Raw genomic sequence first — 25,068 nt, forward strand, 5'->3', positions numbered from 1 at the left:
CTCTTGGCATTTGGTCACATGACATGCGAGGAAGTTGGCACTTCCTCTGCCAAATGCTGTGATTGCAGATCTGAATGGGGGAACAGACAGATATATAATGCCCATCATGTGTCACTGACTGAGGGTTCCTCTTTGATTCATATGTATTTTAGAACCCTGCTGCACTCCTTACCGGATATCCCTGTCAACGTGGGTGGTCGAAGTGACCGCGGATGGCGCTGCCAATACTGAAACTTGTTAAAGATGTCCCAAGCACACCATATTGAAGTGAAGAACACATCTGTTTATTTACGCTTCATGCCAAAACAAATAGCTAGGGATGCACCGATATCGATACTAGTATCGATATCGGTGCCGATTCCGAGTATTTGGGCGAGTACTCTTATTCGGCCAAATGCTCCGATGCCTAGCCCGATACTTCCTGAATCAGGAAGCCGGGCAGCGAGTCATTACACACTGCCCGGTTTCTGATTGGCCGGGAAGCGGTTCCATGCTCTCTCGTCCTCGTGAGGTAGGGTTACCTTACCTTAGTATGTCCAGCCCGTCTCCCCCTTGACATGCTGGACATACTATGGTAAGAGGGGGCTTTCTTGTTAAGCGGGAAGCCCGGGTGGCGAGTCATTACACGCCACCTGGCTTCCTCAATGGGACTTCCGTTACTCGGTAATTGGTATCGGCGAGTACCGGAAAAAAATTATCGGTACTCGTACGGTACCAAAATACCGGTATCGGTGCATCCCTACAAATAGCCATTTGTTTTGGCATGAAGCGTCAATAAACAGTTCTTCACTTCACTGAAGTGAAGAACCTCTAGTTCTTCACTTCAATATGGTGTGCTGGTGACCTCTTTGATTCATGTCTGAATAGTAAAGTCACTGAGGGACAACAACCCAACATATCTTATTAGCGTTGGCCAAGGCGGAAAATGCCACTCCTTCCCCCAAGCCCAGTCCTCCCCTGTCAGGTGACTATATACGCTATCTATACACATATTATGTTTGAGAATAAATTACAAATTTACCAGTAGCTGGGCAGTGATAGTCTACCTGACTACGATAATTAGGTGAGTCTATCCACAAAACGCTTGGAAGCAATAACGGTGTGATAACACCGCCCAGCACTAAACATAACCACTGACTGCAAAATATAATCACCATGGTTTTTATCCAACATCTAAACAGATATTTGTGTTATCTCAGATGAGTGAGGTTGTGGTTTTATATCTGTGATGATAAAAGAAAAAGCAGGTACAGTGCACAGCCAGTCATCAATCCAATGAAGCGAAAAGGAAAAGTCCAGAATGCATGCAGCAACAGGAGAGAACGCATGCACAGCGCGGCAGATCAGTACCGAGCCTCACACAATGATAACTCTCTCTAAGTCTGTAGAAATAAGGGTTATTATATCTGGAACATGAAGAAGACTGGAGCACAGCAACGCTGAGACAATGACACAGACCATAAGGTGGAATCATCGTTTGCACACGCCGAGGCAGCTGATCCATTACTCAGACATAAAGGATCAATTCACTAGGGAAGGCCAATTCCTACTGAACCGACGGGCCGCATTATCATTACAGTGGGATCAGCACAGGAATAACATGCAGCCATTTTGTATGTTCTAAAATGGATTCAGACAAGGAATGTACTATGGATTCCCACCATATCATAGCGGCATGGAGTACAGTATTAACTTGACAAAGCATTGAAGACATTACTGTAATAATGGGGGAAGTAAAAGCCTGATGGTAGTTATTTCTAAAATATAAAAGACAACACTCATCATTACTTTACAAATGACCTTTTTGCTGTGCCTGGGCCTTGTGTAATGGTAAGTGGCCTGCTGTTCTCTAATACACAACAGTTGCCTAATGTGTGCAGGATGATGGCACCCGAAGATTCTGCTCAACTGCCCCCCATGTGAGTGACTTAAAGTACACCTATCAAGACAGAACTACAGAGGCCGTCATGCTGACCTCCTTATGAAAATGCTAGTTGCCTGGCGGTTATACTGAACCTCTAGCCAAAGGGTCAGCGTGACAGACAGGCCACTAGTATAATAAGAAAGAGAGGTCTGCAATGGCTGCCTCTATGTTTCTTTCAGGACAGATTTTATTTATAAGAAACATCAGTGAAAAAAAATCCTCCCAGGTTCTGTAGTATACAAATTCACAAGCAATGCACTCCATGCATTTCACATTACACATCTACTGGCTTTAAAGGGACACTATCACCTTCAACAATACGAGAATGTATTAGAATAGAAGTAGAGATTGAAGTCTGTGTGCAGGGCAGAGGGACAAATGTAATGTTATGTAAAATTTGGCACCCCCGGCATCTCTACGCATTGCTTACACACTTTATTTTAATGCAGCAAGAAGAATGCAGATACTTGATCACCCCAGCTTTGCTGATCTCTGTAGTTTCATAAATTCAAGGTGCAACATATAGGAGATTTTTCTGTTCACTGCATGATTTCTTCACAGACTTATGGAAGTATAAGACTGCGGCAGAGACTAATGCACAACCTGAGGGATACCGGGGATGCGGAATTTCATGTACCACTGGATGCTGGCGCTAACAGGAGGAGGTGCAGCATTCCTCAAGCATCATTAGAGTTGGCATTTCTCCTGTAAGTGGTCTGCCATTTATTTCTAAGCAAATAAAACCCCAAGTCCTAATAGTGTCATCACTTTCTCCCCACAGCAACCAACTAGATTCTTCTTTTCAATCTAAAACACTCCACTGGACCATTGCAGAGAACATATGATGTTGCCATGGACAAAAAAGGTAGCAGTAGTGCTCTATAGGCTCTAATTATTAAATTGTCTTCATTAGGAACTGTCTGGATCCCCTCTAATGATCATACTGGCAGATCACCATATAAAAACAGGACTGCAGTTTGTTTATGAAAGCACTGTTACCTTATATCAGATTGTGACATTCTGTAAAATATATACTAATACAGTCACACCTTCTGTCTGTATGCCCACACTAATCGGGAGATCGGACATTACAATGTACGGATGTACAATGTCTATGCAGCCCATTGCTCTGTGTTAGCTGCCATTAATTTGTTTCTTACTTTAAGCATTTAAAGCTATCTGTCCATCTAAGTCTACTCTGTACAAAAGGTGACAACACTGCTCGTTCTCCAGTGTAATCACAGAGCAGTGTTGTCACCCTGTGTGTAGGGTAGTCTTAGATGGACAAATAATTATAAATAGACTTATAGTAAGAATGGGTCATAAAACTGTTACAGGGAAAACCAGGAAACACACAAACCGCTGGGTTAATGCCACTGGCAGTCTGAGTCATATATGTTATTTTTTTGCCCAGAATTTCCCTTTAACAACTTTCATAACAATGCTTCCGCAACCCCTTCATGCAAATTGGCAGCCATACTGGGAGGACTTTGTGTGACTTGCAGTTCCTAAAAAAACTGGAAAAGCCTACATATTAGGTGATACTGTCCCTTTATTTGACAGATACAAAAGGCAAAGTGTTGAAAATCTGAACTGATTGGAACTGATCAGAAATCAGCTTTCATGGGACAGACTGCTGCAAACTGCTGAAATCTGATTTCTGAATGGATGCTTTGAGTCATTGCCACTACTACATGGTGCAAAGTTTTGTGTCTTTGATGATCATATAATAGATGGCAACTTCTGCACTGCTAGTATTGTTGTAGACATTTCCTTTCATGCAAAGGCCCCCAATAAATGTATCTACACTCCCCGTGCCTGTGAAAAGCATCTGGACAAGCTCACAGAGGTTATTGCAAGGATTTAAAAGCTGCATAACACTGGATGGTACAAAGTAGAAATATATAGTGATTGATGTAAGGAAGCCTAACTTGAGCAGCTGATGAGCTGAGGTCCGTTGTGTAGGCTAAGAAGTGTGGTCATACTACATGGTGTGAGGGATAAGCGTCAGTGAGAACAAGGGGGCGACAGTGAGGAAATTCAGCAATGCAGCTCTTACCAGTCTCTGCTGCTCCAGGAGGAGATCCGCTTCTTCCTTTTCCTTCTTGTATAAAATTTCCATTTCCTGAAGCCTGGCGGAATAGAGATAAACACTGTGAGCTACAACAGGCCCGATAAGGCTCTAAAAGCAGAGACACACAGAGGAATCTTAGCAGTTGTGAACAATTTCAGATTTTTGGAGACGCCTCCATCTGGCAGACATGTACATCTACTATTTGGTACACGCTGGTCAAACTCCACTTTGCTGCCTCTGTGGTTGTAAGGGGCAACCAGGGCTGGATTTCCCACAAAGCCAACCAAGGCCCGGCCTCGGGGCAGCAGGGAGTAGAGGGGCAGCACGGGTGTGGAATTCCTATCTCCCGATGCCCGGGCGGGTAGTTGTTTTCTACATTTAGCCCTGCTTTGGGCAAGCAGAGATAAATGTATAGCAGGGAAGCCGCTGTACATTTAGCTCTGCTTGCCCAAAGCAGGGCTAGCTTTGGGCAAGCAGAGCTAGCCCTGTACAAGTGATCTCGGTGACATTGTATGCAGCCTGCAGGTCTGCCATTCTCCATTGGGGGTAGAGGGGTTGGCGGGTAGGGGGGCGCATTGAGGAACCTGGCCTTGGGGCAGCAGAGAGAGTAAATCCAGCCCTGGGGTCAGCATGGTATGAACAGCACAAATTGATCTAATACAGCATGAAAAGCTGGACTGGTTTGTTATGTCCAGCTTCCCAAGGACTTGCTTTTATATTGGCATACCACATCATTCTGCGCAGTGAAAGCCATTACGGTACCTATTTCCTGTTAATTAAGTGTTTGCTAAAATGCTGCCATCTCTGTGACAACTATTGAAGTCAAAGCATCACGTATATAAGCCAGACTGTGACATTTTCAGTAGGAGTGGTCACCTAAATATTTCTCTCTCAACAAGTGTTCAGTGGCCACAAAAAGCAATCAGACATGGTTTGTTATTGTGACACTGGCAGCTTATATTCAGTTCTAGTCACACCACTACGTTTTAACACACATGCTTTTCGTTGTGTTCTGCTGCAGAAAAAGACAATTGTTTAGTTGTAAAGGACATTCAGGTCGCTTTGGGGGGACATTTACCGGCTCTGCTGCACAGGCAATGCTAAAACAGTACAGTGAGACGGGTTTACTCTAATAGTTCAGCTTCATTCACAAATTTTAAACCTGTCCCTGGCCACAAATTTGTGAATCTGTCTGGAGTCAAAATCTGTTTCATCTTCAGAGCTAAACCTGTCTCAGATCTGTCTCACATGGCTGCCCGGGATAACAGGCACAGGGGTCACCAATACAAATACAGTCTATGTCATAGACTTTGATGAATCAAGCAGCTAGATTTCCATCTAATTGTGTCAATGATTTGCTTGATACATTTCCCCCTCTTTATTTTTAATGTAACGTTTTCACTCCACTCTAAACAGTTGCATGTTTGCGCCTTTGTGAGGAATAAATAATAATAATATGTATACCATTTAAATATGAAATATAATAAAGAAATGAGCTTTCTCCCTTAGTCCTGTTTAATCCTAAAAGGCTGATGTGTAGGAAAGTCTAATTTAAAAAAGAAATCTGATTGGTTATGCGAGTTTTGCTTTTTGGACAAGTCACGCAGAGTAGCCCAGGGATGATAATAATTTGGGTCTCATGTACCTTTTCTCCATCTCCTGTTTCATATCGATACCCTGTTTCTCCAAGAGCTCACGCTGAGCAAATGTCCAGTCCACGGGCTCTGAGGGCGTCTCTGCTGATGGCGTCTTCTCCCTCTCTGCCCGGGCCTGCTCGGGGTGGTTGAAGCGGAAAACGTGATTCTTGCCCATAATGATTCGGTTTCCTGAAAGAACAAGAATAAAGAGGTATTAAAATGAATCAGTCGACTTTCTGGGGGCTGAAGTGATATAAATTGAAAACCTTCTTCCTTACCGGAACGCAGCTGTACAGGAAGGACAACCCGCTTTCCATTAACATAAGTCTCTGAATGCTCACATGGCTCCAACATGACAATAACTAAGGAGATGAGAGGCAAAAGATTAGTAACAGACGTTAAAGGAGTTTAAGGGTCGAAAGGGTTTATGGTCCTGAAACTTAGAACTGTAATTTGAATAGAGGAGATCCCCCTATTTCCATGGTTGTGGGTGCTCAATTCTTTATTATAGAACCAAAAGTGTTGTTTTTATTATAATCAGTTATTTTATTTATATCTTTCAAGCAGTATTGGTATTGTACCCATTCCTTTTCCCTATTGGTTTGTATGTTTGGTATATGTATATATATATGTTTTGTCTGTACAATACAAAATGTTAAAGGAGAACTATGGGGTCAGTGCTTTTCCCCATAGTTCTCCTTAGGGTAACGGGAGGACACAAACTAGCGTCCTCCTGTCACCCAAAGCTCAGTATACCGCGAGCTTCAGCTCGCGGTATACGGAGACGCCGCAGCCGGGACGGATCCCGACATTACTGTCTGGATCCACCCAGCTGCGTGAGTGACAGCTGGCTCTGCCTATCTAGAGGCAGAGCCAGCTGTACCCGCCCCCTCCCCAGTCCGTTCCGCCAGTCACGCTCTCTGCAGGGACAGGATCGAGAAGTGAGCGAGCAACGGTATGTGTTCGCTCACTTCCCAATCTATTGAGCCGACCTGTGACAGTTTTATTGTCACAGGTCGGCTATATAAAAACAGCTTAAGGTTCAATTCGCTGTAAGCTAGAATTTCAGTTTTGGGTGAACTCTAATGACAGGAGTCATAATCTCCCTGCAATTAAGTTCTCAGTTGCCCCTGCACAGCAACCCAAATCCACCAACAAAAAACTCCATCTTTATCGTAACCTGTAACCGATGAAAACTGACATGTTTGTTTGCTCTGGATTGCTGCACATCTGCAGTGACGTTACTCATAAAATGATTAACTTATTTGTTTCAGAATTTTACAATACCATCAAGAAAAGTAATGGTAACTGTGGAGCCAAATGATGGCTCAGCCCGTCCCGCTAAAGTTCATCATTTGTGCGGAACCTTTACCTTCTCCATTTGGCCTCCTCTCGCTGCGGAATATGCAGTGTTCTTCTTTAATATGGGCACCGCTTAGCACAATATCCTGGCGCCTCTCGGTGTCTGTCTGACCAACCCTGGTGAAATAAAATGGTTACGTCAAAGCAGTGTCGGTGCAGCAAAAAACAGAGATGTGCGATTACACCGTATGTTGGTTTACCTGGTGATACCATCTTTGATGTAATACAAAAGGCACTCCGACATGAGAGGATCTTCATTAAGGTTAACGAGGTGAGGTGTCTGCAAAAACAGAATGTAGTCATTAGAATCAATCTTCTATGCTAGGAATGAGGAACCTCCCTGCCTTCAGTTGTTCAGGAACACATCTGGGCAACAAATCTACAGTACAGACTTACAACATAATGCATAAAACTCTCACCTATAAGACTCAGGAAATCCATTCCAACCAGTAAAAAATAGACTTCCCGGGGTGAAAACTGAGACTGAATTCCGAGTAAAGATCTAGTTCCACAATTTAAATACATGTATTGGAATCCCTTTACCCACCATAGAATCTTTAATTGTATGCAGTCAATTCTATGCAATTCTCTGAACTTCACGGCAGCACGAGTACTACAGTAGAACCTGGATGCACTCTCAGCTTGCTGGCTTGCCAAAAAAAGAAAAGCAGCACAGCAATGGGGTCATCCTTCTGCTCACTCCTGTCAGCATCTTCACCATCAGTGTGCACTGCAGTAAAGTCAGATTGTCTTCTAGTGCTGGCCTGCCCTCTCCCAGCCTGTTGCTTAGAAAGGATTTACAGAAAGCCAATACTAAGCCGGTACTTACAATTACTTCATTTCAACATACATTTAATGTAAATGTAACTGCAGCTAATTCACAGTACAAACCTTTTTGGGGGAAAAGACCCCATTAGAGTCAGCGAACAGATCGCAAGGACTGGGCGATAAGATCTGCGTGACATTTGCCAGGAAGTAGTAGAGAGTGATGATTGACAGATAAAAAGAGAGTGATGATTGACAGATGAAATGAAAAGCATGACAACAGTGAGCTCTAGAGAAGACAGCGTTTCCTGTGTAATGTTATATTCAGGACAGTCAGCTGGGACTTGTAGTTCTGAAACAGTCTGAAGGTGACAAGCTGCATAAAACTCTGTAAGACAAAGGAATCATCCTGAATCACTCCATGCTCGTTCCCGAGACCCACCAAGAACTGCCTCGAGGCCGACTGGCTTGATACACAAATCCCCTTGGAAAAGAGCCAGTTGCATGCCAAGAAAAAAAGAACACGTACCACAGGGTCTTACTACATGTCATGCTGCAGTCCTACTTATCTGGTCTGCTTTCACCATTTCCAGAGATGGTGCTTGAATTAAAATTGTGGCCAGTCAATTGACATTCAAGTATTTACATATTCTTCACAAGCCATGAATGAGCTTTAAGATAAACCCTCATGGACCTATGTAGTTACAGTCACTGTGGAGCATTTCCTCCTCAAAGTACACTGAATTTGAGCTCTGGTCAGTTTCTCAGCAACTCAGCTTGTAATGTAAACTCCTGCTACGTGTTCATATTAGAAGACTGAGAAATCCCTACAGTGAGAGTGAACAGGGGAAGATGAACTCCCAGAAAGTGGACTACAACTGGATTTTAGGGCTTCTGTTGTGAACTTTGAGGATGCTTTCCTCCATAGTATCTGCAGCTACAGAGGTCCAGTGATACAGAGAGCTTGTCTTAGTTATAATGTACTGCTTGTTGAGAATATGCAAATACGTAAATGTATGGCAAACAGAATCCAAAGCCAGGATTTCAACACAAGCAATTCTGAATATTGTCCCCGAGTGCTTCAAATCAAAAGGAAAGCAATCCAAGCTTGTCAAACTGTTGCAGAACTATAAGTCCCAGTACGTCACGACACCATCTAGTCTAGACTGATAAATACTTACATATAGAGTCCTATCTAAGAACATTTCCATAATTAAAGGGCGGATCCCCCTAAAAGAGGTGTTTTTGGCAGTTGCTGAAGAATGAAATCCTCATTGGCATTCTCTATTTATTGTTTATTTCTGTGGTGAGAGCTCTAGCCTTGAAATCCCAAATCAGACTGGGATTGCACTTGGCATTAATCTAGACGTTCACTCTCCATGTTGGATGAGGTGGGAGTGGGCACAGTCAGTGGCACTGGCAGGGAAATGCCTCTGATGTGCCCCAGGGAGATATAAGAGGCCAGTCAGAAGTAGATATAAGGGTCAGGCAAACTGTAGGTTTTAGACACCATCTATAATTAAATATATATAACAAAAGTACAAAAAAAAAAAGTTTGTAGTGAATCTAACCTTGAAAGCCCATCTCCTGCCAAACATAGCTTTAGCTTTGGATATGGTGGCTAAGGGTTAGAACCTCTTTAGGCATTTGTTGCTGTGTTCCCATTGGAGAGATTTCTTCAAACTTCCTGTCTTACTGTGGTGGGACAGGAAGTAAGGAAATTCTTTCCAACCACAATCAGTAATACAAAAAATGATTTAATGTTCATTAGAGTGGTGTCACCAAGGCAGGGATGCACCAATGTCGCCCTCCTGTGTGGTCCTGCCTATAAGAAGCCAATGTGTGATTCGCCCTCCTGTGTGGTCCTGCCTATAAGAAGCCAATTTGTGATCTGCCTTCCTGTGTGGTCCGGCCCATAAGAAGCCAATGTGTGATTTGCCCTCCTGTGTGGTCCTGCCTATAAGAAGCCAATGTGTGATTCGCCCTCCTGTGTGGTCCTGCCCATAAGAAGCCAATGTGTGATTTGCCCTCCTGTGAGGTCCTGCCCATAGGAAGCCAATGTGCGATTCGCCCTCCTATATGGTCCTGCCCATAAGAAGCCAATGTGTGATTCGCCCTCCTGTGTGGTCCTGCCCATAAGAAGCCAACGTGTGATTCACCCTCTTCAGCATCCACTTACAGGATTTGGCCAGACTCGAAAGTATTTGGGGATTCTAATCTACAATCCATATTGATGGGGGTATGCTACATGTCACTAAAATCACAATGAAAACACAGCAATTCATGAGCCACAAACTTCTCCCGGTTAATTACAGATACTATGAAAAACAGCTCAACTAGATTAGTCCTGAAAAATATCAGCACCTTATTGATATCCCTGTTCCCATTGGTAATTAATTAACCATTTAACAGCTAGATGGGAAAACAGACACGCAAAGGGATTAACGTTTATCGCTGGCTCATGAATTGAGTTGATGGACAGACCTGATCTGTGGACAGAGAATCAAAATATTCATCAAAGATCATGGAGGAAATCTGCGTAAGAGTGAGCATTGACAGCAAAATGTACAGAAAGAAGACAGGACATTAGAGGAAATCTATAGCAGACCAGGAAGGGGAAATTGCTGTGTGGATTGGGAGATGGAGAGGGAGGAAAGGTCACTTCAAGATATGATAAACAATGCAGTGGACACATTTTCTGGTAGTAGCCAATGACATCACACAGAAAGTGTTTAAAGAGTATGTGCACCTTTGTGGTATGATATGTTATGTTGTTTCAATGACAGAAGGCTAAAAATCATGTATCTTATTTAGCACATGCCTTCAGTGTAGTATCCAGAAACATGTATTTAAAGATGCAGAGTTTTCTGGTGTAACATAAAAACAAAAAATCTCCCAAATACCTCTAGCGACATCTATGCCTTCATAGGGAGCATGCAAATCTATAGGCATGCCGGAATGCCTTTATGTAATATAAATTTGCTGCTTTACTACGCAGCACAATGGCTCAATGGTCACCATTTCAGCACTGGGGTACTCAGCTGGAATCCCAGGCAGGACACTATATGTAAGGAGTTTGCATGTTCTGCCTGAGCTTGCATGGGTTTCCTCCGAGTACTCCAGTTTTCTCCCACACACCAAAGACAGGTTAATTGGCTCATGTCTAAATTGCTGCTAGCATGTGTATGTATGCATGTGAGATAGGGACAGCAGATTGTAAGCTCCTTGAGGGTAGCAACTGATGTCAATGTAAAGCACTGCAAAAATGTCAGTCATATAAAAAATATAACCCTATCATGTAAAGGTATGAAATATGACCTATCGACATGATTACAGATCCTAATGTAGATCTATAATGACAGGTGCAGTAAAGAAAAGGAACAGAGTTGTAATTGCTACCTTGTTTTGTTTGGATCAATTGAATAGGGCTAATGTGTTTTTTAAAGGGCACTTATTCTTTAAAGAGCACTTGTGAGACACTTAAATGAAAACATAAAGAACATAAAACAAAAGCATTTGAAGATAAAAATATCATAGTGCATAGGTGTGTGTAAATAGCTGCAGCCGGGAAGCTTGTGCAAGCAACGTCACGCTGACAGTGGTCACAGCTGTGCAGATGTAATCAGACATGTACCAGTCCCCCCACTGTAAAGGTGCCCATACACCTTACGACCATCGCAAGACTTTTGTCTTGCGATGGTCGTATGCTTATTGAAAGCTCGTACGATCTGCCCACCTTGGACGGGCAGATCGTACTTGCGATCATCGAAAGCCCGCCCCGCTGAGGGGCGGGCTTCCGATGACCGCAATGCAGAACAGGCAGTGTGCGCGTGCCCACACCTGCCCGTTCCCCAGCTATCGAACGAGCAGGCTAGAAACCCGCCGACAATCGTACGATTCTTGGCGGGTTTTCGAGCATGCTGGTTCGACAAAAGACGTGCGACCGCACAGCAGAAACGGTCGCACGTCTTCGTTCACACTGCTCGATTCTCGTACGATCGCGGGATTTCCCGCGATTCTCGTACGAGAATCGAGCAGTGTATGGGCACCTTTAGGGATAGGTGATCGTCCGTGGACACAGAGAGACTGTGGTTGGGGACATTCATCTGTTCCTAACTGCAGGGACAGATTCCAGCTGCAAGAATCCGCAAAGTGGCCCCACTCGCTAGTGTAAATGGGGCCTAAAATTCTGCATCACCGACATGATTTTAGTTCTTCCACAATGAACTGTACCTTTTTAGGAGAGAAGACACCCAATGTTCCTCCGTCCTCACGTATGGCCACACCCATCTCTGCCAGTAACGCCTCCCTGAAATTAAAAGAAGGTGTAAGTATCATTTGATAACACAAACTATCTGCTGGTCCAAAAGGTGTCTAGCCAATATACCCGGTACTTCCAGGTATGCAGATCATGTGACTCACTCCCATTCCACCCACTTGACAGCGATAGTGTTTGGTGTTAGGCCAATCAGGCACCCAACACTGTTACAAGGGGGGTAGTAAGAGAGTCCTCAGCCTGTGTAAGCTCCAAATTCTGACTAAAGCTGGCCAAACACCTATAGATTATCGGCAGATTTTCTAGGGTCGGATAAAAAAAAAAGTGCAACAGATTCCTCCACCTACGCTAAACTGTGTGGATGGAGGAACCTCCCGCTAGGGCCAATCTTCAGTATCTTGATAGTCGGCCCCGCTGGCTCTCAAAATACCTGAGCAATGCCTGCATCCAATCAGATTGTTCAGGTGTTTTGACAAACAGCGGGGCCGACTGAAACTTAACCCAGCGGGAGATTCCTCCATCCACATGGTTTAACGTAGATGAAGGAATCTGTTGCACTTTGTCCATCTGACCATAGAAACTCTGCAGATCATCTATTGGCCAACTTTAGACTTAACATAAGGATTTCCCTCTTCACTCCCAGCAGCCACACAGAAAAGCAGAGGGAGCAAAAGGAAAATGAGTGTTTGCAGCTGTTGCAGCAATTAAGTGAACCCGGAATCCCTTTCAGCATAACACTGTCCAAACCTTTAAAAAAAAAAGTCAATAATCGACCAGTGATACAGAGTGATCACTGTAGCGGGAGAGACGTTAACATGATGAGTGAGGGGATTCTGCTGCTAAACACTCGGAAATAAAGGTAACAGACTCTACAATGAACTGAATAAAGAATATCACATGTTTTACATTACTTAGACGGAAGAACCTGTTAGCCGACACCTATTAAAGGTGCATGTTTTGCATTCTGGTATGTAAAGGGCACGTCTCGGGTGTGAGCAAAGTTGACACTTGTGCTTGTGGGGGGTTCAAGAACTCCCTGAGCATGCAGACAAGGAATTTTCAGTAAATAGCTGCAAGCATCGTCCCCCGTGGTACTCTCTACAACCCTCCATTGATAGCCTGGAAAGAGTTTTTTCTTGCAATGTCACTTTAAAGTGACATTAAAGGATATCCCCCCCCCCCCCCCCAATGCTGGTGTAGCGACTTACCTTAAATGCTGCCTCTTGATCCGATCATCTTCTTTCCTGTAGTATTCAGGAGTCCCTCCAGGTCTGGGGTCGGTCTCTGATCCAGCGCAGTCTGATGTGTCTTCTGTGTCCCACGGAGTGAGTGCGGGTGCACGTGGCCGGGCTGCCTGCATAGACTTACCCTGCGTCTCTCCTCGTCTCCCGGCCGAAGATCTTTTTTGCGCATGCGCCCGCCCTATCATCCTTTGCGGCTGCCCGAGACTTTTCAGATCTTCGGATGGGAGCGCGCGGCAGAGACACAGGTAAGTTTTTACCTATATCTACCGCTTGCTAGCAGTAGATATATGCAAAAACCACCGAGGGTTTAATTATCCTTTAATATGACTGCAGATGACGTGCAAAGTGCACAAGCCCACAGCAACCAGTAACATTTTTATGATGTGTAGTCACTTCAGTGAGAGAAGACTTCTGATTGGTTGATCGGAGCTACAGCATAAGGTCCACGGCTCCTGGTCTTATTTAAGAACAGTGAGTGAAATCTCATGTTGTACCTTTCCATGCGGATTGCTTCTGTTTTTCTAAGTTTTTCCTCCCAGGTTTCGTTGAGCTCGGCGATAATTTTCTCTGATTCCTGAAGGTTAGAAAAGTAAATATGAAAAATTGAACCTAAGAGTTTGTTCTGCATAAGCAGTCCAACTGCACCAAACTGGGGAAGCACGGTGCCTCATTGACCATCATTCTCTATTGAAACGCTGAGCTCAATAGGATTCTGATCACAATGTGAACAGCATACAAGACGTATCGATACCAAGAACATATGAAATCATTTTAAACCTGGTCAAAATTAAGCGCAACACCAAGAAAGTTTTCCTCATTTGGGATGAAGTGGGACAAGAGATGAACTCCTGTTGGGATACATGGCTGTATAGAACTCTGGTAGGGATACATTCCTACCCCTGCCATAGACATTAGGCTTTTTCAGCCAAACTACCTAAATCTCCTGCCCGCAAGCTGTAGTTCAGCAATTGCTTAAAGCCTAAATAAATGCATGTGAACTGCCTTAAGTACCAAAAGAGTTGAAATTCTGTTCAGCCAGGCTTATGAAGTAACATCGCACCCCTGCCAGACAGCATACCTATGCTTGTGACCTCACTTTTTCACCTTTACTGCTGCAGTAATAATGCTCGGTCACCAGCCCGCCCCTGTTTGTGACTGGACAACAAAGGAGCAGCAGCACACATATGAGGACATCCCTATACTCTTCCCTCCCATAAGCATGCTCAGGAAGGGAAAAGGACCGCGCTATGCAAAGCAGCAGAGCCTGATTGGCTCCTAGTTCTGCGCCTTCATCTTCCTGTCTTCCAGAGGATTGAAGGAGGCTGATATCAGGACAGATTCCAGTACTTACAGTGGATGTATGTAAAAAATTATTTTAATAAATACATAAATGAATACATTTCAGATAGGTTACTAATGTATTCATAGTCTGGTGAATTACATTCTGAGTGATAAGAAGTATCAGATTTTATATTATACATATTTTATACGCTTACATTCATGTTTATTCAAGATATTGTTTTATGTTCCATAAAGCCAGCCCTGATGAAGCAGGTAGAGTGCAGACCCCAAAACACGTCTTTGTAAACTTGTATCTGGACTTGAATATTCCAGTGTGCAGCTTCAATTCTAGACACACTCATAAATGATAAAATGCCAATTTTGTTTTAGCTCCGCCTCGGATTTAGATTTTTAGATTGTAAGCTCTCACGGGCAGGGCCCTCACCATCTTGTCTGGAATTGTATTGTGATTGTAATGTCCTCCTTATATTGTAAAGCGCTGCGCAAACTGTTGGCGCCATATAAATCCTGTATTATAATAATAATATGCGGTTGCAGTAAATGACACAGAAAACGTTAGAAACGTGAACTTTGACATAGTCTCCATTTCTATGCATGCTTTCTATGGATGCCGGCTTGTCTTTGGGTTGCTCTGGCTCTTTAATCCTGATGGTGAAGTTCCTGTTTATGTCAGGCAGTGTGGTGGCGTGATTGCGGTGCTGTGGAAATGGTCACAAGAATAGGCCTATTCTTCGCCTCCTGCATACAAATGTAATGCGCTGCAGCCGGAGCCTCTTATAGGCCGCATACAATAGCAGGACTGTCCAGACATAAAGGGTGCGCACTGTCTGCATTGTACCGCGGCTGGGTGGGGGGGAGATGGGAGGGCAAGGACGGGGGTCACGGTCAGCACCCCCATCTTCTACTTAAAGGGCCATTTCTGCTTAAGAGCTAAATATACTGTTGAGACTTACATATATGAACTGTTTTTTTGTGTGTTTTAGGTTTCATAGTTTTTTTTAGCTTTTATGACTATAGCTATGACCCCCAATGTCCCTGCTGTATTACAGGGCTGCTGCTAAGTGTGGCCCAAGGTGAGCATGAAGAGGGCAGGGAAGATCCTTCCACTATAAAATAGGAAGGGCCATAGTGGGCCACTACTGCCGGACTCCACATTTTACTGCAATACCACCATTGGCTGGACTTGCTTGGAGGATGAATGTGTAGTTGAGTAATAAGAATAGTGCTGTGAAGGACGGTGGTGCACTATGTTCTTCCACTTATGGGTTTAGTTTGTGTTGGAAGTTTTCTACTAAATAATTAGCCTGTTCGGATACAAATATGGGAGCTGCCATTGCTGAGGCCATCAGAGGGTCTGAGGTCACCTTCAACTTACCCTCACTTTCATTCCTGGAGACATTAGTGATCAGGACAATGAGAGAGAACAAATCTCCCTAGCAGAGTCACAGACAACAATGAAAACATGTGAGAACGACGCCTTACCACTGGTGATAGATCCCAGAGTGTTTTTTTCAATTGAATAATCAGTGGAATAAGACAGCTATTGCATTTCAGGGGTTCAAGCATTCCTCCTTTATCAGGGCTTAGATAATATGGAATTTCAGAAGTACCGGACCGCTAAGTTGTGCAGCGTGGTGGCAACATCTGACGTTATATATCGAAATATTGTGAAAATCTCTCAAAGTCCAGGCACCAGGCACTTCTGAAGGTCTATGATATTTAAGCTCTGGTTTAGGTGGAGTGTTTTAACCCCAAAACACATTGGTTCTCTTATTCTCTTAAAACACTCTGGACTTTATCATCATTGGTGCGGCACCCTTGCTGCTTCTTACATATTTCGGATTTCCCTCAGGACCCCCTTCGGTTTTGGGGTACTACGGCCCTTACGAAAGCGATTCAGCTTATTTAATGAGATGGCATGTAATCACCGACAAAAACCTGACAGAGGCTGCAACGTTTTGCCTTTAGTCATGCTGTAAAGAAAGGGTATACTTAAAGTACAACTCCAGCCAAAGCATTTTGGGGGAAGGGTTTAGCACCATTGTCAGGTATTTACTGCTGCTTGTTCAGTCATTAGGGACATTTTCCCTCACTTCCTGAAGAGTCATCAAAACAGAAAAGCAGCTTTAGCCAAAGCAAATATTTGTTGGTTGTTTCTGCTTAAAATAAAACTAAAAACATTTACCGTATTTTTCGCTCCATAAGACGCACTTTTTTTCCCCCAAAAGGAGGGGGAAAATGTGCCTGCGTCTTATGGAGCGAATACCTATCGCCCGACGCCCGGGACATGCAGTTACGGGCGCCGGGCGAGTAGTTTCTTTTTGTACATTCAGCCCTGCTCCTGACAAGCAGAGCTGAATGTACAGTGGGAGCCGCTGTTCGTTTAATACAAGGGATCTAATTAGATCCCTTGTATTAAATTGAGCGGCGGCGGCATCGGCGATCGTGTCCGCCCCCCGCCGTGGTTTTCTGGGTACCCCGTTCCTCTGGGGGACCATGACCCGTCACGGTCCCCCATAGGAGCTCACCATAGAGCCCATTGAGCAGACGAAGAACGTCGTTCTTCGCCTGCTCCGTGTGATTACTGAGACAGCGCCACCTGTCTCAGCAGTCACTAACTGCAGCTTCTGTGACAGAATTTCTGTCATAGAATTTCTGTCACAGAAGCCATGCGTCCTATCGTCCAGAGCGTCTTATAGACCGCAAAATACGGTAACTATCAGGGACCTGTTAATGTCACAGAGCATGCATCGAGGCTGAGGCCTGCAGACAAGCCTCAGAATCTCTATTATATATTGCGGCATCTAATAACATCATGGCGGAGGTTACCTTAAGGCGTTCGATGGCTTCCTCTCCTCCTGGCGTGGACATAATCCTCTCCTGGATACTCGTCACTGAGTTCAGGCCCACCTGGCTACTGAGAGAGCAGGATGAGGGTGAAGAGGCCAGCGAGCCCATGGAGGCTGTGGAGAAATGCCCAGGTCGTTGGTTTTCATTGGCTAGCAAGTATTTATTCTTAAGGTTCTGGTTGTCGTTGATATCTGACAAAGGAAGGCACGCCACAGAAGGGAGAGCTAGGAGGAGAGAAAGGGAAGCCGGGGTGGATGGGTAAGGGGAACAAGGAGAGAAGGGAAAAGGAAACGGCAGTGAGATAGGACAGAACGCTCACTCAACGTCACACCACACAAGATGGCCGCTAAGAAAGGACAATTAAAAGCGGGAAGATGAAAAGGAAACAAATAAGAATAGTGATAGAAGAGGGAGGGCGTTACATTTATCAACCTGTTTGAAGAAAGAACTATTCCTGCTACCCATGGCAACCAGAGTTTCCTTTTAACAGAAGAATCTCTTTGCTTTGGGAAACAAGAACTGTTCCTCTGCCAAACACTTCAATAAATGAAGATTATATATGACTAGGAGGCCTCATTTGTCAATGTGTCTGAAAGAAGATCAGCTTGTGTTCCCCACACTTTCTATTAATGGAACGTTGTCATGAGAGAAAGGTTGAGATTGTCATAGATGAGCTCTCCATCAAAAAATACCAGAGTCATACTACACAAGATTGTGGAGTGTCTCTGTTGGAATTTGTGCTTATTAGCCAAACAAAAAGCATTGGTGAGGTCAGGTACTGATGTTGGATGAGAAGACCTAGTTTGCAATCAGTGTTCCAATTCATTCCAAAGCTGTTCAGTAGGGCCGGCGTCAGTGCACTGTGAAGGCTACTTGATGTACTATCCCGATAGCTATTGTTTTCCCTATAATGATGTAGTGCTGGAGCTGTCTACACCATACCTTCCCTTCCTTTGACATAGGCTTACATACTAATGGCTGCCTATGTGAATGCTTGGCACAGTTGCTGAAAGGAGAATTATGAGGCGAGTGATTTTCACTCAGCCTCATAATCTGAGCCGACCTGTGACAATGAAACTGTCACAGGTCGGCTCAGTAGATCAGGAAGTGAGCGAACACATACCGGCGCTCACTCACTTCTCGATCTATCCGGGCGGAGAGCTGTGACTGTCACTCACGGCTCCCTGCAGGGATTCCCCCCCGTCCGATCCTCCAGCGCTGACTGGCGGAACGGACGGGGAGGGGGCGGGTACAGCTGGCTCTGCCTCTAGATAGTCAGAGCCAGCTGTCACTCACACAGCTGGGTGGATCCAGGTGGATCCAGACAGAATTGTCGAGATCCGTCCCGGCTGCGGTGGTCTCAGTATACCGTGAGCTGTAGCTCACGGTATACTGAGCTTTGGGTGACGGGAGGACGCTTGTTTGTGTCCTCCCGTTACCCTTAGGAGAACTATGGGGAAAAGCCCAGACCCAATAGTTCTCCTTTAAAGGTGGTCAGTCATGCTTGCTCATCGACCTCCATCTACTGTTTATGATTAGCTTTTCCCCTATTGGTTAAAAAAAAAAAAAAAGGAAAACAAAGCCCTATAGGTTGTCTCGGGACTACAAAGAAAGTTCTATCAGACACTTTGACAAATGAGGGTCACTGTTTTTGTGCTGCTGCAATGGCGACATCTCTTCAACAGATTTATCTGCTCCGTAATGTCAATAACTCAGGACAGATGTCCATTAAACCACATGACAGCAGTCGAGGAATGAGGAGATGGAGCAGTGCAAGCCTCTACCAGAAAGTATACGACTTGTATTAAAAAATATATTATTACTTGCATAAAACAGAGTGGGAAACACCAGAATTGTGTCAAATAGCCAAGACTACCTGCATCCCCCACTTATAACTCTCAGGGTGTCAGTGCATCAGATTTAAAAGGGCAACTGGATAACTTGCAGGCAGTTATGAGTACCGACCCAACACAGGAGTCCACAATTTTATTAGACAATCCTCCTTGGAATTTTAATTAATTATTAATCTAACAGGCATAAAAATATATCATTAAATGGCGAAAAGACCGGCAGAGGAATAGCTGTTTGGAGAAAATAAAGAACACAAGGCAAGAAGAAGCTGCAAAGAAAAATAATACATTTCAAGGCGATATGGAGCACAGCCGAGGAGGAAGATTAATGCAGCCGCACCTCCAGTCCTTAAGGTATCTGACTGGCGTCCATTATGATCACATGATCAAAGCCTGGCGAGGAACCTGAAAGCTTAACATGCATAGTCTGCCCAGCAGAGCCATTGTTACCCCAAAGAAGTTTCCAGCAAACGCAGAAGCAGATGTGACTTCTGAAAAGCTACAAAATCCCAGACAGAACCTATTCACATTTATTTATCTGCTGATGACTTAGAAATGTTGTGAAAGAGAAGCAACTTAGCATTAGATGGGACTGAACTGAACATGGATTATATGACCTATATAGTTCTAGAGTTCTGGAATCTTGGCCTAAGCAGGTAAACTATTGGGAGAAGAATCTCCAGTGTTACCTGAAGGCCCGTTCACACCTACGTGCTTTCCCATATACTGCCGGCAATGGAGCCAATGCTTGGGTGGTGCGGCACGCTTAAAAACTGCTGCAAAAGTTCTCTACTATTTTCTACAGCAGAAGTGTCCAACAAGGATTCATCTGATGGTATCTAAACTGCACAGTTCCATCTGTCCAACCAAATACTGAGCTTCATACAGTCCTGCTGGAAACAAAAGCCAGGTCGGCGATCTAACTTTTCTCTAGTAATATCGTCTGGTCACCTCCACACCCCAGGCTGTGAGTGGATAATCAATGAGCAGCCATACACCCAAAAGTCATGACTACACTGTGCTCTCTTCTCCTCCCTGCAAATTGTTGGCACATGTTCACGCAGCAGAGCATGACTGGCTCAAAGTGATGACCCTCTCCCAGTCTGAGGAGGTCACGAACTATTGACTCCAAGTTCTATAAGGTGCTTTTAAAATTGCATATTAGTCTACTAAATATATAATGGCATTACGTGCTGGGTGTTGTATCCTGGAGATCAGCTTTAAGGATTATTTCTTTAAGGTTCTTTAAAATAGACCTACGGCCTTCAATTTAAAACAAATATTTGTTCTGTAGAATTTACTTCTAAGTGCTTCTACACGTACAGCTTTCTTTCAGCCCCCCTGCAAACTCCCACAGGTACCTGTTGATCCTGCCACTGAAATCCACCTAATGAAGCTTCCTGTGATGGGGTGGAAACAATGCTGCACTGCTCCTGAATTCAGAGCAGAGTTGTCACTCTCATGTAGGCTGTGCCTGCTTGCACTACAGTGGGGTGGTAAAATGTTGAAGGGTGTGGCTATTAGCATTGTATGGGCTGATTCACAAGTCTGTAGCTTGCCAATTATCACCTGGTCACACCTAATCCTGCCCATTGCTTTCGGACTGACAACACTGCTTCTGTTGCTGAAACCCTACCTCTGTGAGCTGCAGTGTCTGGCAGGGGGAGCGCGTGAGACACAAATAAAGGAGAATTTGGCTCAGTCAGGGAAGGTAAAGGAAGTTTTTTAGTTTACTTTATGAGGCTTGTGCATCACATAGTAACTGGATTTGGGATTAGTTTGGACTGTCGTAGAGAAACTTTGAGATTTTTTTTTTTTTAAGCACAGTTATCATAATAAGCTTGTTGGTATTCTTTTAAGAAACAGCAAATCCTCAACAGCACCCGTTTACTACCCTTTTAAATGTCACCGTTCTGTCTGGGATTTACAAGTGCCCTGAGCTGACATGCAGGATCCAGGCTCAAGCTGCGAGGCTGATGAGATAAAAGGTTATCACAGATATACACACATTTCACTCCAGGAAAACTGTCCTCAATAGAATCAACTGATGGAAGGCAGAAGAAGGGGAAACACAAGACAGGATGAAGGTTTAGTATCAGCAAACACTTCCTGATATGATAAAAACTTCTCAGTGTGCAAAAAAGAGTCAGGACAACCGGCAATGGGTTCTGGGTAACTTGTGGGATACACCGATGGTTCTTTTGTAAAGTATTTGTAAAACAGGCAGTAAAAGTCAAATATGAAAACACTTCAAACAGACTGCCATGAGTTAACAAGACTGTCAGCTTTTTCACAACAGGACTAAACTACATTGAAATTAAAAAAAGAGAACTATAGCCAACCTTTTTTGGATATAGTTCTCTTTAGGGTTACAGGAGGACATTTACATTGTGCTCATATGACCCAAAACTCAGCATAAAACGGAGCTATTGCCTATTGTATGCCGACAGCGCCGAGCCGTGCTGCGGCCGGGAAAGACCCCAACAATATTGTTGGTATCCACCCTACTACCTGATTGACAGCTGGCTCTGCCTCGCTAGAGCCAGCTGTGCCTGCCCCCTTCCCCATCTGTTCCCCCAGTAAGGGCTGGAGGAATGGAGGGGAGGGGGGATCCCGGCGGGTAGCAGTGACCGACAGTCACTGCTCTCTGCAGGCAGAAGATCGGCAACTGAAAAGGACTTGGGAAGGACTTATCCGGTTTCATCAAGAAAAATGTTAAAGCAGACATTCCATGGCAAACAGAAGGTCCATTTTTTTTGCCAGCCCACTGCCCCCAACAAAAATGACTTTAAAAAGCTATTTGTAATCAAAGAGTTTGTCATAAAAAAATAGAAATAAACCTTAGCTTTGGCGTCCAATGCTTCTGGGAGGCCCGGTGATGTCACCCTGTCTCCTGGCACCGCTGGAAGCTCCCACGAGATAGTACTCTTGCTATGGGCTAGAATGCATTCTTGTGGGATTTCAAATTGCCATCTCCGCTGGAAGGCATGGCGACACAATCCGTGCCTCCCGGAAGTGTAGGAGGTTGAACTCAGGTAAGTATTTTGTTTCTCGGCGAACGGTTTGTTCATAAATGGCTTTTTAAGGCCATTTGCATTGGAGGCAAGGGGCTAACGTGGAAGGTCTGCTGTCATGCACTGCAGCAAGTACTCAATTCCCTTTCATTAACTCTATGACGCTGCTGCACATGCTCTATGACAGATTAACAAGAGATGCTGCACAGATTCAACTTAAGACTAACACAATAAAAAATTACCTGATATGGAGTTGTATGGGATATGATCCTGATATGGGTCCCGATATGGATTGTGCATAGAAAAATACTAAATAGTTATAGCTAAGCCAATAAAATACACTCATATAGGCCATATAATAAAAGACACCAAAAAGGCTGCCCATTCTGTAGGAGTTAGCATTGCAAAACTAAAAGAGAAACATATTCTAGGGCAGGCGGTGGACAAATTAATATATAATTCAGAAGCGAGCCTGTCCAACCCAGGATCCAGAACCGCCTTGGGCTGGTAGAGTAAGTGTTCCGCTGCACCAAATACTGCGGCTTCAACAAATGAGACTTACTGTCAAAGATATCGCCCAGGCCCTGTGCCCTCAACAGTTCCTTCAAACGTGCAACTTCATCCTTAAGCTCGCGCACCAGTTTAGCGTTGGGATCTTCATTGATAATAGCATTACATTTGATCTGTTTAGCACGATCTGCATATCTGAAGGGGGGGGGGGGGAAACAAACAAGTTTAAATGAAATGAGCATGGAAAAATAAACCCAGCCTACAAATAAACATGTAAGGATAGCTAGATAAAAATGTAACTTTATAAAACAATTTGTATGTATATATTTCAGTTCAGTTTTTCACCTTAGTGTGCTGAGTGTTTCATCGTAGTTGATATCGGCTGGACTCAGAGCGGCCACCATAGCAGTACGGGAGTTTCCACCTGAAACAAAAAAAACTTAGTGACGATGGCATTCTCATGGCTTCTTGTGCTGCTCTCCTTTCCTCAAACCCCTTTCTGTATGCCATCAGCTACTTCACTACCCTCCATAAAGAGGATCCGTCTCCAAGAAAAACACCTGTGACTGGGATTTGATTAAAGCATCCCTTATTCATGGAACATAAAGCTGGTATATAAAGTATTCACCCCCTTGGAAGATTTCAGATTTTGTTGTCAAAAAACATTGAACAACAGTGGACTTTAAAGCTGAACTCCGGGATGATTTTTACTCTGGCCCATTACTTCCTTTTCCTGTGTTCATTAAAACCTACCTAGTTTTTCAATAGATGATCATGAAAAAACGTCACTTCTTGTAACTGTGCAGTGCTGCTGAAACAAACTACATTTCCCATTATGCAATGGGAATTGTAGTTGTCAATGGGCGTTAGTGTGGGCAGGATTGTGGCTGTGAATGGGCTGACAAGGCAGCTGTCTCCTGGCCTGTCAATCATAGTGTTACGTCATAGTGGGCGAGACAGATCAGATGTCTCCTAGCCTGTCAATCAAATTTGGCTGTATTAGTAGGTGGGACAGACCGTTAGTCTGAGATTCCCAGGTCCTCCCACTACAGCCCGCGGTAACGTAAGTATGATGCCGTTCGTAAAGAACTACGGTGAGGGTGGGGGGGGTGTTGCATGATCAGTGGCCCGGGAAAGAAGTAGGCACAGCAGCCATGAGTCTTACACACAGGAAGTAATAGACACTAAGCCCTTATTATGCAGGTTTCTGGCAGTAATTTTACACTGGTTGCAGCATTGGATTACAAAAAAGACCATATTTTTTTAAGGGAAAAAGTCAATTCTACAGCTCCCCTAAAATTTCAGTCCAGAGTTCAGTTTTAAGTGCATCTATTATATAGCTATTTGTTCTTTCAAATAAACTATTTCTAGTGAGCCACCCCCCATTGCAATAAAGGTCCAATATGGGTTCCTGAGGAGTGGGACAAAGCAAGATGTGCATAGAACTTCAGCTGTGTGTATATCTGAAGGTAACCTCTGCTTATTAATATTTTTACCATATGCTCAATCTGAACTGCTCAGGGATCCAGATATCACGATGTGGTCCACTACTCAGATTATGGCACTTCTGAGCAGTGCCAGGAGCTGGCTCCCTTCACCTCTCCATGGACTAGTAAGGTTGCCTGTCATAGTGATGGGCCAATAGGGACATATGGAAGGGTGGGCCAACTGTCAATTTTCTAGGGCAATGTTAACAATTGCATATTGGAGCACCTGATAATTTGGGGCTCCTTAGGTGGCCCAATTTTAGTCCAGGGGCCAGTTACGTAATGTTATAGTACCGATGCTACTGGCATGGTATAATAACGATCCACTACTAATCAAACAACGTACCCAAATTTTCACGCAGCAGCCAGGTGAGCACAGAATCTCGGTAGGGAATGAAATCCGTCTTTTTCTTCTTTTTACTCTACAAAAATACAAAAAATGTTAGAAAATATGACGTTTTGTCTGTTTAGAAAGAGAGCAGAGGCTCCGCATTATGGTTTCCAGTAATGAATAACAAAGAAACAGATGACTAACAGGAATTAATACAATGTTTAACGGCATTCAGAACAGAACAGCTAATTTATCCTAATTTGACATTTTTTTAGTGATGGAAGAAGCAAATGACGCAACGTTTGAGATGCAATTTGCTGACTAAGAGCACAAACGCATAAGAACATCCTAAATTGGAATGTAATTTTGCAGGGCGAACAAATTTACTCTTGTAGCAGAGTCTGGATCTGGAATCTTTGTATTGCATGATCCTGTTTTAACA

The 25,068-nt window shown here is 44.0% G+C and overlaps 1 protein-coding gene across 2 annotated transcripts in view; it reads right to left on the reverse strand.

The window, feature by feature from the left end:
* The window catches only part of KIF1B (kinesin family member 1B), a 132,936-nt gene that overhangs the window by 45,700 nt on the left and 62,168 nt on the right, over positions 1-25,068 (reverse strand). Inside the window, exons 10-20 of one of the 2 annotated variants that reach the window (XM_018552497.1) lie at positions 24,642-24,717; positions 23,154-23,232; positions 22,861-23,003; positions 17,414-17,658; positions 13,777-13,856; positions 11,996-12,071; positions 7,198-7,277; positions 7,008-7,114; positions 5,914-5,997; positions 5,644-5,824; positions 3,984-4,056 (exon numbers count right to left, since the gene is read on the reverse strand). In XM_018552497.1, the coding sequence (XP_018407999.1) occupies positions 3,984-4,056; positions 5,644-5,824; positions 5,914-5,997; positions 7,008-7,114; positions 7,198-7,277; positions 11,996-12,071; positions 13,777-13,856; positions 17,414-17,658; positions 22,861-23,003; positions 23,154-23,232; positions 24,642-24,717 (1,224 nt within the window). The remainder of the gene's footprint in view (positions 1-3,983; positions 4,057-5,643; positions 5,825-5,913; positions 5,998-7,007; positions 7,115-7,197; positions 7,278-11,995; positions 12,072-13,776; positions 13,857-17,413; positions 17,659-22,860; positions 23,004-23,153; positions 23,233-24,641; positions 24,718-25,068) is intronic. The other variant, XM_018552506.1, reaches the window with a different exon arrangement.

Source organism: Nanorana parkeri, unplaced genomic scaffold (genome assembly GCF_000935625.1).
Source record: "Nanorana parkeri isolate BGI_ZX_2015 unplaced genomic scaffold, ASM93562v1 scaffold5, whole genome shotgun sequence".
NCBI classification, from domain to species: domain Eukaryota; kingdom Metazoa; phylum Chordata; class Amphibia; order Anura; family Dicroglossidae; genus Nanorana; species Nanorana parkeri.